The following is a 14,448-nucleotide window of genomic DNA, read 5'->3' as shown; positions in this document are numbered from 1 at the left end:
TCTGAAGAGATCATCATGAAAAGCATATGTATCATATCAGCTGTTTTCAACCAGGAAAGGCAAGATGCCAAAATTCTGCTTTATAACAACAATAAAAAAATTATTCTGATATCAAAAGGCAAATCTGATTTTTCTGAGATATTAAAAAATGTGAAGGCCAAATGGTGTTGCAACTGTTATCAGTGCTGTGTGCACTCAAGAAACCGTTGAATTTGCCGGGCCCTGGGATGCCCTCTCATAGTAAACAAACTCTTTGGAACAGGGTCCTGGGTCTCCTCATCCTGATGCTACCACTGAAATTTTATGCTTTTCCAAACATGTCAAATACTGTGGTAAGGCTTTTAAATAGTCACAAAGGAAAGCAGACAGTCTGGATTCCATGTTTACCCCATTTCCCTTCTAAAAGACTAGCTTTACTCAGTGCTGAGGCAGGAAGAAAACTAGCATTTGTGTGTGCATCCAAGACATGCACTGAGTTTAACTCATGGAATTTTAAAAGCCTTTTAAAAATGTATCTGAGATGGTTAAAAACTGATTGGCAACTTGATAGGATCCAGAAACAGAGGAAACAAATACCTGGACAAGTCTGCACGGGTTAACTGGAGTGAGACGATGCCCAGGGTCCTCAGTTAAATAAAAGAAAGCCAGTCAGAGAGCAGAGTTCACCTCCCTTTGCCTCCCAACTGCTGACACAGCATGATGAGTGACTCCCATGCCTTCCCAAGCAGGATGCCATGTCCTCCAGACACACACACACACACACACACACACACACACACACTCCTATATATGTTTAGTGGAAGGAATTTTAAGACAAGAGAGTATCTAAGCTGTGGCTTGACTACTGCTTGCTGCTCAGGACGTAGAGTAAGAAGTGTAGCACTGGGATGAAAATGTAGCATTTCCTGGGGGAGAAGCAAACCTCAGGATGCTTCTGAGAGGGTTCCCAGGAACACATGGGCTCTGGGGGCTGGGGCAGGTCCTTGGAGCTCAATTCTGATCCTCTCCTTCCTTAACTAAGGTGGAAAGATCCCCCCCACCCTGAATATGGTGACTCCTTCCACAGGCTAAGGTCCCCAGGCTGAATAAAGAGAAAGCAGGCTGAGCACTCATCTCTCTCTGCTTCCTGACTGTGGATTCAACGTGACCAGCCACCTTGCTCTCCTGCAATCTTGCCTCCCCTACCATGATACACTGTACCCTTAAACTGTGAGCCCCAATAAACCCTTCATTCCTTAAGTTACTATCATTTTTATAGTTAGTCAGAGTAGGGAGAGTAGTAACTGATTACCACAGCTAAAATGGATCCACTTATGCCAAACCTAACTGATATAAGTAAGCAGAGCCGGGTGAGGGGATGCACATGTACATGTAGGACAATAGAGTGTGGGGCATGCATGTATACATGTAGGACAACAGAGTGTGGGACATGAATGTATACATGTAGGACAATAGAGTGGGGGTATGCATGTGTACATGTAGGGACAATAGAGTGTACCACATGCATGTATACATGTAGGACAATAGAGTGTGGGGCATGCATGTATACATGTAGGACAACAGAGTGTGGGGCATGCATGTGTACATGTAAGACAATAGAGTGTGGGGCATGCACATGTACATGTAGGGACAATAGAGCAGGGAACATACATTTATACATGTAGGGAAAATAAAGTGTGGGAACATGCATGTATACATGTAGGGACAATAGAGTGTGGGGCATGCATGTATATATGTAGGGACAATAGAGTGGGGCATGCATGTATACATGTAGGACAACAGAGTGTGGGGCATGCATGTGTACATGTAAGACAATAGAGTGTGGGGCATGCACATGTACATGTAGGGACAATAGAGCAGGGAACATACATGTATACATGTAGGGAAAATAAAGTGTGGGAACATGCATGTATACATGTAGGGACAATAGAGTGTGGGGCATGCATGTATATATGTAGGGACAATAGAGTGGGGCATGCATGTATACATGTAGGGACAATAGAGTGTGGGCATGTATGTATACATGTAGGACAATAGAGCAGGGAACATGCATGTATACATGTAGGACAATAGAGCAGGGAACATGCATGTATACATGGAGGGACAATAGAGTGTGGGGCATGCACATGTACATGTACGGACAATAGAGCAGGGAACATACATGTATACCTGTAGGGAAAATAAAGTGTGGGAACATGCATGTATATATGTAGGGACAATAGAGTGTGGGGCATGCATGTATATATGTAGGGACAATAGAGTGTGGGGCATGCATGTATACATGTAGGGACAATAGAGTGTGGGCATGTATGTATACATGTAGGACAATAGAGCAGGGAACATGTATGTATACATGTAGGGACAATAGAGTGTGGGGCATGCATGTATACAGGTAGGACAACAGAGTGTGGGGCATGCATGTGTACATGTAGGACAATAGAGTATGGGGCATGCATGTATACATGTAGGGACAAAAGAGTGTGGGGCATGCATGTAAACATGTAGGAACAATGGGTGTGGGGGTCATGCATGTAAACATGTAGGAGAATAGAGTATGGGGACATGCATGTATACATGTAGGAAGAATAGGGTATGGGGGGCATGCACATGTACATGTAGGAAAATAGGGTGTGGGGGCATCCATCTATACATATAGGAAGAGAAGAGCAGGAGGGTGCAAGCATGTACATACATGTAGGAACAGTAGAACAGGGAATATGCATGTATACATGTAGGAAGAACAGAACAGAGGGGATGCATATGTACGTGTAAGAAGTGTACATCAGGTGGCATGCATGTATATAGGAACTACTACCACACAGGTTCTGCCAGACCCTTACTCAGCCCTACCCACCAGCCACTGCACCTTTTAGGAGAGGTATCTGTAAGGGGTCTGCCTTGGAAATAGTTAAGGCTAACTCGATCCACCCTTGTTATCTTTGTAAATGCCTTCTACACTCCCCTTCATTTTGCTATTACAACCTTCTCTCTGCCTCAGCATCCTTGAACACACTGACAGTTTGCAACAGGCTGCGCATTTTTGTGGTAAAGCCCTTTTACCAGAATCGCACATCACTGAGGTTCAGAGAATCTTCCTCGTCTATAACTTGCAGTGGCAAATCTTTCAGACTGAGCACATTTATGGCTAGGGGAAATAATGTTGCTTCTGGCAGTAACTAGCTAAAGGGCAACTACCTATCCGTGCAGCTTCCTGTGTCCTCACAGAGGATGCAGTGTATGAAATCCACCCAGGAGAGGGATATGGCTCCCTTCCTGCTGGGCGTGTCACTGCTATTTCCAGATCATTCTGATTAATGGTGAGGAAGCCAAGAGTTCTTTAAACAGTTAACAGACAGCTCAGGTTGCAGACCAGCTGCAAAGGTGCCTCTGGGTGACGTGATATGTCCCAGGAGCTGCTTCAGATGGTGACTACACCCACAGGCTGAAAGAATGTTATCAGAATGATTCGAACAATTTACACAAAAATGACTCATTTGATTTATCTGAGACCCAGACCTAGCTAGGATCACGTAGCCTGTGCTCCAACCCAGCCTGCTAAGTGTGGCTCTCATCCTTCCTCAAAGAAGTTCCTTGCTGCAGCAGATGCTGTCACAGGAACCTACGGCTCTCGCCATGCAGAGACCAAGTGAAGGCGCAGCACCCAGTTTGAACTGATCCATCCATAACCCAACCACTGGAGTCAAGTCAGAGAACATCAAGAAAGAGGGGGTAGAGATTGTAAGAGCCAAAGGACCAGGACATCTGCTGTGGCACAGTACCTTCTAGACATGACAGGGAAGGTGCACCCATGAGATCTCAACAGTATGGCTACCTAAGCAAAGACTTATGTGATGACAACACCAGTTGGCACGCCAATGTGGCTGGGGGAAATTTCACAAGATGAGGAGCTGCAGGCAACCAATGGCTGCTGAAAGAGGAAGAACATGCACACGTGCATGTGTCACAATAATTAAAGGAAAGGGGTTCATGAGTCGGAGAGGAAGTTGGGGAGATAGGGGAGAGTTGGAGGAGGGGGAAAGAGAGGAGTGGAAAGATAATAAAGAAAATACTGATGTATAAAATCCTCAAAAAAAAAATAAAATAAGCATTTGAGAGAGCAAGTGAGAGAGCGAGAGAAGCAACTCCTCTTTTTTTTTTTTTTTTCTTTTTTTTCGGAGCTGGGGACCGAACTCAGGGCCTTGCGCTTGCTAGGCAAGCGCTCTACCACTGAGCTAAATCCCCAACCCCAGCAACTCCTCTTCTTATTCTTGAGTTCTAGCTCTGGGCCCACAGACAGCTGAGTCAGGAGCACCCATTGTGCCTCCAGGCACCCTCACCCTGCTGTACATAGCTTGCCCATGATTCCAAGTTCTCTATATCACACCATCTGCTAAAGGACCAAGAACAGCAAGGTACTTGGCTGAGGCCTCCTGTCCTATTCTGAGCAATCAAGGACAGCCTCAGCCTTTGGACCCCCTGAGGAGGAGGAAGTCACACGCCAGACTTTGTGGTTCTAATGTGGGTTTTCTGATAGAAACCTATAGGACAGGAGTGGAGGGGCCGACCTGTGTGCACTCACCTGTCAGGAAACAGGGATGGGTCACCCAGTCTTCAGCATAAACCGCAAACTGGCTCAAGTATCTGCTCTGTACATAGCCGTTGAAGGTGCAGAACAGGAAGGCCAAGACAAAGGTGACCAGGAGGGTGGGCTTCCCTCCCCTGATCAGAACCGGGAAAACCAGCGTCCTTAGGAAATACAAGGAAGAAACAAACTTAAGACTTGGAGGGTGTCCTGTATCGTAGGTTTACATGACTTGGGCTTGTCTTATATAGATGGCACCCTTGGCTCACACTCATGTTGATTAACTCTATGCTAAAACCAGGGTTTGGGGCTAGAGAGATGGCTCGGCAGTTAAGAGCACTGACTGCTCTTCCAGAGGTCCTGAGTTCAATTCCCAGCAACCACATGGTGGCTCACAACCATCTGTAATGAGATCTGATGCCCTTTTCTGGTGTCTAAAGACAGCAACAGTGTACTCATACACATAAAATAAATAAATAATTCTTTAAAACCAGGGTTTTTAGATGAAGGACTAATTATGCTTCAGTCATATTCGCCAGCCACAGATAGTATTCAGGATTCTAATCAAACAGAACACGAAACAGATACACCAACTCAGAGAAAACTGGACAGATCCCCGCATCCTAAAACTACCTCCGAAGGAGTCTGACACCCTGGCCTCTGTCTGCCTGTGCACACCCCACACAGACAGACACACATACACAGCATTTAATGTCATGGAAAGAAATTTAAAATATAAAAACTTTAAAAGAAAATATGCCTGTTAGAATCCAGTGTACTGGTGGCCAGAAGGGTATCTAGGTTGGTAAAGTGTTTGTCTTATGAACATAAGAATTTGAGTTTAATCCCCAGGATTAAGGGTTCAAAAAGAGGAAAGAAAAACTAAGATTAAAACACACAGAACAGATGTGAAAACAAACAGTCTGACCACTCTGGGCTAAGGCCACAGAGTTTCCAAGGGATGAATCACACACTGTGGGTGGCAACTTCTCCAGGATATTGGAATCGTAGGCAGCAATTTGGTTTTAAGTTCAGTGCTAATTTCTGAACCTGTCACAAGTACTGGCTGGGACAGTTTTAGTGTGAAGTGCTATTCTGTCTGTGTGTTCCTCTTGCTTTGCTGCATCTGATGTTCCTAATCTGTTGGACTGGGAAGGGCATCACCCACTGGCAGACCCAGTATACCATGGCTTCGAACACCACCATTTGCTCTGAGCATGAGGAATGGGCTGCCCTTACTGCTAGGTTATGGCCCAGTAGTCTGGTGGCTTAGAAAGGGGTCTGTGCACTTTTCTGAGTTCAGAGCAAGAACACTCAGGCTCCTGGTGATCTCTGCAGGGGCTTCTGAGAACAGCTTCTCTGCTGACTTGATAACTATCTCCATGATTCATCATCCACTTCAAAGGCAATGTTCTGCACCGATGTGCAAGCACACCACAGTTTAATGTCAAGGTTTTTGGAATCTGAAGTCATGTCAACTGCTCTACCAGATTTTCCACGGTGCCCAAATTCAACACGAAATCTACATTATCACGTAAACTTGCAATAGACGTTAAGTCCTGCGCCTCTGCCCATGTTTCCTGAGCTGGAATCTTTGGCTTTCAAAATCCCTCTGGTACTCAGGAGCTGCTATCCAGTATTCAATGGGAAGAAATGCATCTGCAAGGTTACAATATTACGGAGCGTGCCTACTAAGGATTGGACCAAACTGAATTACACGAACTTTTCAAGTGAACCATTGGAACTGCATTCCATAGACTGCTCTCAGTAGTTGCATGGTTTGGTTGCCTCTAGAGCCACCGACTATGTAATACAGTCCCCAGTGCCAAGCATGGCTTCCCATGCTTGGTTGTGGTCAAGGGAGTCCAAGAGACTCTCCAAAGTGTACAGGGCTATGCAGTTGATTCTGGCTCTTCCCCCAGCACCACAGCAAGTTTCTATTCCCAAGGCGATGGTGCAGTCACACAGGAGCCAGGCTGGACTCGTTAGCGCCACTTCTGGGCCTTGCCCACGGGACCCTGTTCTCTATTGCTCTCTCATTCAGTCTTGTATCACCCACAACAACCTGTACCAACGAGGGAGAGTTTGCCAGACTGGCTGCAGTGACCTCTTAGCAGCATCAAGTGCTGTTTCCGCCCTGGCTTACCTCCAGGACTTGCCGATACAGCTCGGATGGCCGTTTAATAAATAAGTGAGATGTTTAGGGCGAATGGAAACTGCTTATCTTTTCTGCTGGGAGAACGTCAATGTTGCCTAACTGCTTGGACTATGTGTCTAGTGGCATGTGCCCCTCCCTCCACCACACATACACGTATCTCCCAGTGGTTTTAAAAACCGCACCATGCAAAAAAAGGGCTTTGGAGCGGTTTTCCACTCAGCCACAAAGAAACCACGTCACATGGCTTTTGCAGGGAAGTCGACTGAACTGGAGATCCTTATGCTAAGCAAGACAAGCAAGAGTTAGTGAGACAAATAGTGCATATTTTTTCTATGGATGGATCATATATATATATACATATATATATATACAAAATATGTATAATATATATATAGTACTGGTACAGGTCCCAAAACCAGAGTGGGGACTTTGAGGAGGGGGAAAGATATTGGTGGGGCATATGACATAAAAAGACAGATGGGGCTTGGAAGAAGGAGACATTGGGAAGAGGAAAGGGGGTAGAGAGATGGGAGAGGCAGGTGGGGGTAGAGGATAGGGGGTAGTGGGATGGAAAAGACAAGTGGAGAAGATGACCAACAGATAGTCATGCAACTGCTTATTATTTGGATGCCAAATTAATTTAAATTAATTAAGGTTAATTAATTAATTTTCATTTAAAACAAATAAAAACAAATAAGTGAATGAAGTCACTGATACCAGGACTCTAGTGCCATCAGTCCCCAGACGAGTAGCCCAAGGTGGCCACTTGGCAGAGGCGCTCAGGCTCTCCTCGTTACTGAAGGGTCTGCTTAGCCCCTGCCACTCTGGAGGTGGCCTTTGCATCTGTGGGGCTGCCTCTGTTCCCTCACTTGCCTATGATTAACCCTGGCATTTCAAATCCAAAGGCTTAGACTCAGAACGCCAAAGGAAATTTTAGGAAGCATTGCCTTTGTTTCTAATCTCTTGTTTCCAGAAGCTCATCAGTGGCATTGAGCCTGGAAGAATATACACATGGACAGGCCAGCATGTATGAAAGGGGAAACAAAGCCTCTTGGCATTTATCAAGCCCTTGGATCTGCCGGTACTGTGTGTGCTTCAGACAGTAGACTATTTATCATGAGTGCCAATCCTTCATTCATGGTAAGGCACCAGGAAGAAACAGCTCATGTTATCGATGGGAAATCCTCTACAGTGTAGGCATTTACCCCATGAAAGGGTGGTGTTGGATGGCCCTGTGATAGCAGGCAGACTCACAATGCACTATTTGTCAAAACTCTATTACAGAACAACAAAAACCAAACAAACAGATAAAGCCAAGTGTGGCGGCACATGCCTTATTCTCAGCACTCTGCAGGCAGAGGTAGGAGGATTTCTTGAGTTCCAGGCCAGACTGTTGGGCCTCTTATGCATATCAAGTTCCAGACAGGCCAGGGCCATTCAGTGGGACAAACACAAACAACAGTGAAAGCACAGATAATTAATTGTGGAAGGTAATGAGGGAGAACAGGTCTGTTGCAGTGCGCCTGATAATGAGCACGTTTGCAAGCATGGCTTGCACAACAGCCACCTTACAAAACAAACAAACAAACAGATGGAACTGGCCATTTCTACAAGGCGTTCTCACAACTTAACTTGGCTGTGGTGGTTCGAATGACAAAATATCTCCTGTAGTTCAGCATGTGAAGGTTTGGATCCCTGTTTGGAGAGACTTAGTATGAGATAGGGCCTTGCTGGAGGAAATGTCTCACTGGGGACAGTTTGGAGAGCTTAGAGATGTGCCGCTTGAGGCCAATCTGCTGCTTTTGATCTGGGATGTGAGCTCTCAGCTGTCAGTCTGCCCTGCCAAGCACTTCCTTCTATCAGTTTCCTTGCTTTGTCCTGGGCAGAACACCTTTATTACTGATCCTCTGAGGCAAGAATTGCTGCGTCAAATGCTTTCTGTGATTCTCTTCTCATGTGCCTTTGCAAAGCCTGCCTGACCTCAACTCTCTTGAATATGCAAACCCTGTGGTTGTGTTGGTATTTTCTTGCTGCCCTCTACTACCCCCAAAGATGTGTGTCTTCCTCTTCCGGCTCTCTCTGCTTGTTATTTATTTCCAGGAGGGGAAATAAGTGTATTCATCTGTCTGGCTTCACTACCCATAGCTTAGAGTGGTGAAATAGGTGTGCCATTTTCTTCACCCACCTTCCTGTTTGGGTCAAATCCCTGTACTCAAACAATAATAAGAGATCCCTTTGTCTGGTACAAACCTACCTGTCTGCTGCCAAGAGCCATGGGAACCCCAAGCTCTGCAAACAACACTTTAAGATTCTCCCATCACCAGCACTGACTGGTTCATGGGAAACTGAGAAATTCTGTCCCTCAATTCCAAGGGATCGTGTGCGGATTTTTCCAACAGGCCTACCTAAAATGTGAACAAGTAAGTGTTCATCCCTAAACTCAGAAAGCATTGAAAGAAGGTGAAATAGTAATGTAAAGAGAGAACAGGCAAGCAGGAAGCAGGCAGGAGGACCCTAAGTGTAAGGCCAGCCTGGTCTTCACAATGAGATCCTGTGTCAAAGAACCAAACAAAGACCTGCTTTAGCCTAAATGGCTTGTTTTGGCTGAATACTTATTAAGGGAAAAGAAAATGTCCAAAGCTGAACCTTGTTTCATTCTGTCAGAAACATAAGTTGGATTCGGTCCTTTTAATGAACATCAGTGTTTTTCTGGTGCACAATTAATAAATATTCTAAAACAAGAGCCCTCCCATTTTTGTAAGTTACATAGCCACACTTGTTGCAAATTGTGTTTTTAGGCCAAAAATGCCTTACGCACCTCAACTAAGGCTGACTTACAAACTATGGCTCAACTAAACCAACACAGTTAACAGTAATGGAGGGCCTGGAGACCATCCACATGGAAGCTCCCAATCCTGTCATTTGTTTTGGGGTGTCTGATGTCTTTATTGCACCCCTGTGGTGCAGACAAGACATACATGTAGGCAAAAACATTCAGACACATAACATTCTTTGAAAAGTATTTAACCCAAATCTCTTTTATGCCACGTTTTAAGCAAACCTGAGGAGTGAAGTGTTTTGAAGTTTGCTAGCAAACTGAGAGACGTGCGCAGGACTGTCAGCTTGCTTCCCCTTGCCTGGCTGGCCAGGAGGAGCTCTCAGTATTTGTGAGGGGTTTAAGATCTCCCTTAAACAATGTGCAGCTGGGAGCACAAGGCAGCGTCTATTCCCAAGGGCTTTAGTTTTTCATATATTTTTAAAAAGAAAACATTTTGGAAGCATTTCTTTATAAAAGCTTAAAAACAAACAATTGTCAGAATCCCAGATCAAGCTTGGTGGTGTTGGCAGGGGAGCATACCTTTAGTCACAGCACTTAGGAGGCAGAGGCAGGCAGATCTCTGAGTTCAAGGCCAGTCTGGTCTACAGAGTGAGTTCCAGGACAGCTGGGGCTACACAGAGAGAAACCCTTTCCAGAGAAGAAAAAAAGAATGCCAGACCAGAGTAACCGCTGCCTTCCCTGTGTCCAACCTCATAGTTGATTCTGGGCTCCTCACTTGTTACACAGAGAGACAGACTTGTCACCTAAGGTCTCCTAGTGTGTCTGGACTCCAAGGAAGTGAGGTGCCACTCTTGCTTCTCTAGGGCTGGGCACAAGGGAGCTAAGATGCATGCATGTCCACCTGTAAGTCAGGGACACTTCAGCAGACGTGAGCTCCAAGCCCCCGAATTCTGCTTTTCTTCCTCTTGACAATCTCTTAGCCTGTCACTGGCGAGTCAGGGACAACCTGACTGCAGGCCTGTGTCCTCAGGTCTCTCTTCTCTCTGAGACAAGTAAGAAAGGATTCCCACTCTGCCTTAACTCCTCTGGGCTGCTCTCTGCTTGTCTGTGTGTCAAAAGGACAGTCCTTCTCAGTGACTTCCTTGCTCCTAGGCAGGAGACTTTTCACTAATACGCTCAATTTTACAAATAATGTTTCGTTTTTTAAAAGGACCATCCATCATAGTATCATATGTTCCTTGTTTTCTTGAGATAGGGTCCCATATGTAGCCCAGGTTGACTTTGAACTGAGACAGTGACTGTTTGATAGCTCATTCTTCACAGGTGATCTAGGTATGGCACTTAATGAAGTTAGGTAATTACAAATGTAAATCGCAGTTTGAATAGTGAATGAGTTTATGGCCCCCAGAGTCTCATGTGTTTGAATACTTGTCCATAGGGAATGGCGCTATAAGAGGTGTGGGCTTGTTGGAGGAAGTGTCACTGTAGGGGCAGGTTTTGAGATCTCCTATACTCAAGCTATGACCGGTGACACAGTCTCCTTCTGCTGCCTGTGGATCAACTTTCAGCTCCTTCTCCAGCGCCATGTCTGCCTGCATCCTGTCATGACCATGATAAACTAAAACTCTGAAACTGTAAGGCAGCCTTGGAGAAAAACGTTTTCCTTTATTAGAGCTGCCCTGTTCATGGTATGTCTTCACAGCAGTGGAAACCCTAAGACAGAAGAAAGAACTTTGTAGCTGGGCATGGTGGAACCCACCTTTAATCCCAGCACACAGGAGGTAGAGGAGGTGGGTCTCTTGAGTTCAAGACCTGGACTACAGAGTGAGTTCCAGGACAACTAGGGCTTACACAGAGAAACCCTGTCTCAGAAAACCAAAATTAGGGTACCAGAGAGATGGCTCAGTGGTTAAGAGCACTGACTGCTCTTCCAGAGGTCCTGAGTTCAATTCCCAGCACTCACATGGTGGTTCACAACCATCTGTAATGGGATCTGATGCCCTCTTCTGGTGTGTCTGAAGATAGCGACAATATATATATATATGTATATGTATATGTGTATATATATGTATATGAAATTTCCATGTAAGTTGAGAAAAAAAATTCAGGATCTCTGGTTTGGAAGTCAGAGAGCTTTGGTTAAAGAAATAAGTACATTATCACACCCATATAAGTTGAAAATGTAAAGTTATACTAAATTATATATACAGGGCACAAGGAAAATCAAACTGAAGAGTTTGGGGTGTAGGGAAACTAGAAGAAGAACATAAGGCATGCTCTTTTAGTGAGAAGTAGACTAATTTTGTCTACTTCTTGGAGGGTTAAATAAATAAGATTATTTACAAGATATAAAAGTAAAGAGGGGGGCTGGGGATTTAGCTCAGTGGTAGAGCGCTTACCTAGGAAGCACAAGGCCCTGGGTTCAGTCCCCAGCTCCGAAAAAAAGAACCAAAAAAAAAAGAAAAGACCAGCCTCATTGATATGAAATCTTCTGGGAAATGTTTCCTGAGGGCTCTTTTTTTCAGCTCGTATGTAGGTCAGAAGACAACCTTGGCCGTTGGTGTCTGCCTTCTACCTTGTTGTTCACAGCTGTTTACCATCCTACCTACCTGCTGAGCCTCAGGGGTTCCCCGTGTCTGCCTTCCATTTCCCTACAGGGGCATTGGTATTATAGAAGCACATACGTGCTCTGTGACATATGTGCATCTCTCCCCCCACCTAATCTATCGCTCTCTCTCTCTCTTACACACACGCACTCAAGCACAGCTACAAAAAAAAAAAAAAAAGATATAGTCTACCAAACAAAGCTTTTATCAAACAGCTTTGGTTTATTTTTGTGAAGGGCTGAGACATTACTGCTGTTTGAATATCCATTGAACTCTCGTTCGTGGGAGTACCTCCATAAGAACACCAAAATTTGTGTCTGTGTGCATCTCCAATGGATGAAAGCAGGTTCTGCGAGGCAGAGCGCTAGAGGTGTGTCAAAATAAATCACGAATTCCGGAGATTCCCTTCAGACTGAGAACGGGAGCTTGGTTGCAGATGTGCAATGAAGGCTTGGAGAAGGGAGGAGCTGGGTCCCTGAATGTGAACTCAGGTCCTTGAGCTTGAATGGCTAGTCCCCCCCCCCTTAGCCATCTCCTCAGCTTCTTGAATACTCTATCAACAATTTGGGGGTACACAGAATCCACTCTTCCTTGTATGTTGACTGTGCCCCCATATAAAATGCCTGCATTAAAACTGATGAGAAACACATCAAGTCAACTCCAGAGCCCTGCGTGGTGGCAGTGCACGCCTTTAATTCAAGCACTCAGGAGGCAGAGGCAAGCTGAACTCTGCAAGTTCAGGGCCAGTCTGATCTATAAAGTAAGTTCCAGGACAGCCAGGCTGTTTGTTACACAGAGAAACTCGGTCTTGAAAAAACAAAACACCAAAAAAACAAAAAACAAAAAACAAACAAACAAACAAACAAAAAAGAAACCCACCCCCCAGCCCCCCAAAAAACCAATCAACTCCTATACCATACTGGACACCATGGAATTGTGGGCACTAGATCTGAGAAGCCATTCTTCCTCCTCACTGGAATATAAGAAAGAAGAGGCTATTAACACAACACTGAATTCTCCCAGCCTCTCTAGGAAATGAGTATTTTAGGATCAGAGAGGATAAGAGATTTTCCATTGTCCCAAATGTCGTGGAATTCAATTTTCTTAGATACAGAGGCATCCTTTTTATTGTGCAGTTTCCAGAATCTAGATGAAAACATTTAAATATTATTTATAAATGTTGAGTCAGTTAGGGATAAGAACTAGAGACAGTCCAGCCTCGTTTATTAGAAAACCCAAAGACTTGAGGTGGTCACTGAAACATTTTTCACACAATACTTCTTGGGAAAGATCTCTGAAATTGCTCAAGTCCACATTCGAGGTCCAGAGTGATTCCAGAGTAGGATGTTAGCAAGCTGAAGCTAGGTCACCTGGCTATGAGACAGGCTACCAGGGATAGATTCCCCAAGGGGGAAACAGTAGAAATGCAATAACATCACCCTCCTTGGGTGACATCGCAGATACTCCTTAGGGCGGAGTCTGCTGATGGCCAGAGATTAAATCGGGACCACTGTGCCACTATCCCTGACCAGACACGGACTTCCACCACTTCTGTGCGGTTCTGTCTACCCCACATTGTAGACAATCCTATGTACTTTGGAATTAAGTCTCTGAGCCGCGGGACCTAGGGAGCAAGCGCAGGAGGGAACACCATTCATTACCTTTGCACGTAGTGGATCAGAAACATAGCCAGCAGGACGCGGTTAGGCAGGTTGCCCAGTCGCGCGGCTGCAGGACGAATGTACTCGTACAGCGGCCAGGCCATCGAGGGCAGCTCCTGTATGAACCAGGCAGGTCGCGCGGGCACTCGGATGCCGGGCCACTGCGGCGAGTAGCGGCCGTACGGAGAGCCAACCGACCGGAGCCCCACAATGGACACGAAGGCCATGAAACCTTCCAAGTAGACCAGCATGTCGAGCAGGCACAGCTCATCCAACTCCATAGCTGAGGTCGAGCAGTGTACTCCATGCCCGGGTGTCCGAGTGGAGCCTCATATAAGGCCAGGAGGAGGGCGCAGACGGGCCACCTCTCCAGCAGTGTGTACCTGCCCAGGGGAGGGGCGAGCCACCTGCTCGGGCGGGGACAGGACCACAGGCTAGCACCACCAGACGATACCCTCCCGCCCGGAATCCAAACGCGAGCCGGATTGGGCAAAACCCCGCCCACACAGGAGCCCCGCCCCTTGGGGGGAATGGCGCCTTAGTTGAGCCCCGCCCACACAGAGAGCCCCGCCCCCTCCCGATCTTTGAGAATTACACATTGGCCCAGAGCTTCTTGGGCCCGGGAGGAGTGCAACCGGAGCTCCGCCCCCTCAGCACCACAG

At 45.9% G+C, this 14,448-nt stretch overlaps 1 protein-coding gene across 2 annotated transcripts in view; it reads right to left on the bottom strand.

Moving 5' to 3' along the window:
- Positions 1–14,223, bottom strand: part of Srd5a1 (steroid 5 alpha-reductase 1) — a 34,492-nt gene extending 20,269 nt beyond the window's left edge. Inside the window, 2 exon segments of one of the 2 annotated variants that reach the window (NM_017070.3) lie at positions 4,580–4,746; positions 13,787–14,223. In NM_017070.3, coding sequence (NP_058766.2) covers positions 4,580–4,746; positions 13,787–14,067 — 448 coding nt within the window. In that variant the 5' untranslated portion in view covers positions 14,068–14,223. 2 annotated transcript variants of the gene reach the window in all.
- Positions 14,224–14,448: the final 225 nt, after the last annotated feature.

The sequence above is a fragment of the Rattus norvegicus genome, chromosome 1 (genome assembly GCF_021556685.1).
Source record: "Rattus norvegicus strain SHRSP/BbbUtx chromosome 1, alternate assembly SHRSP_T2T, whole genome shotgun sequence".
NCBI lineage: Eukaryota > Metazoa > Chordata > Mammalia > Rodentia > Muridae > Rattus > Rattus norvegicus.
The sequence above is the reverse complement of the archived record's forward strand: the minus strand, read 5'-3'. Positions and strand labels throughout refer to the sequence as shown.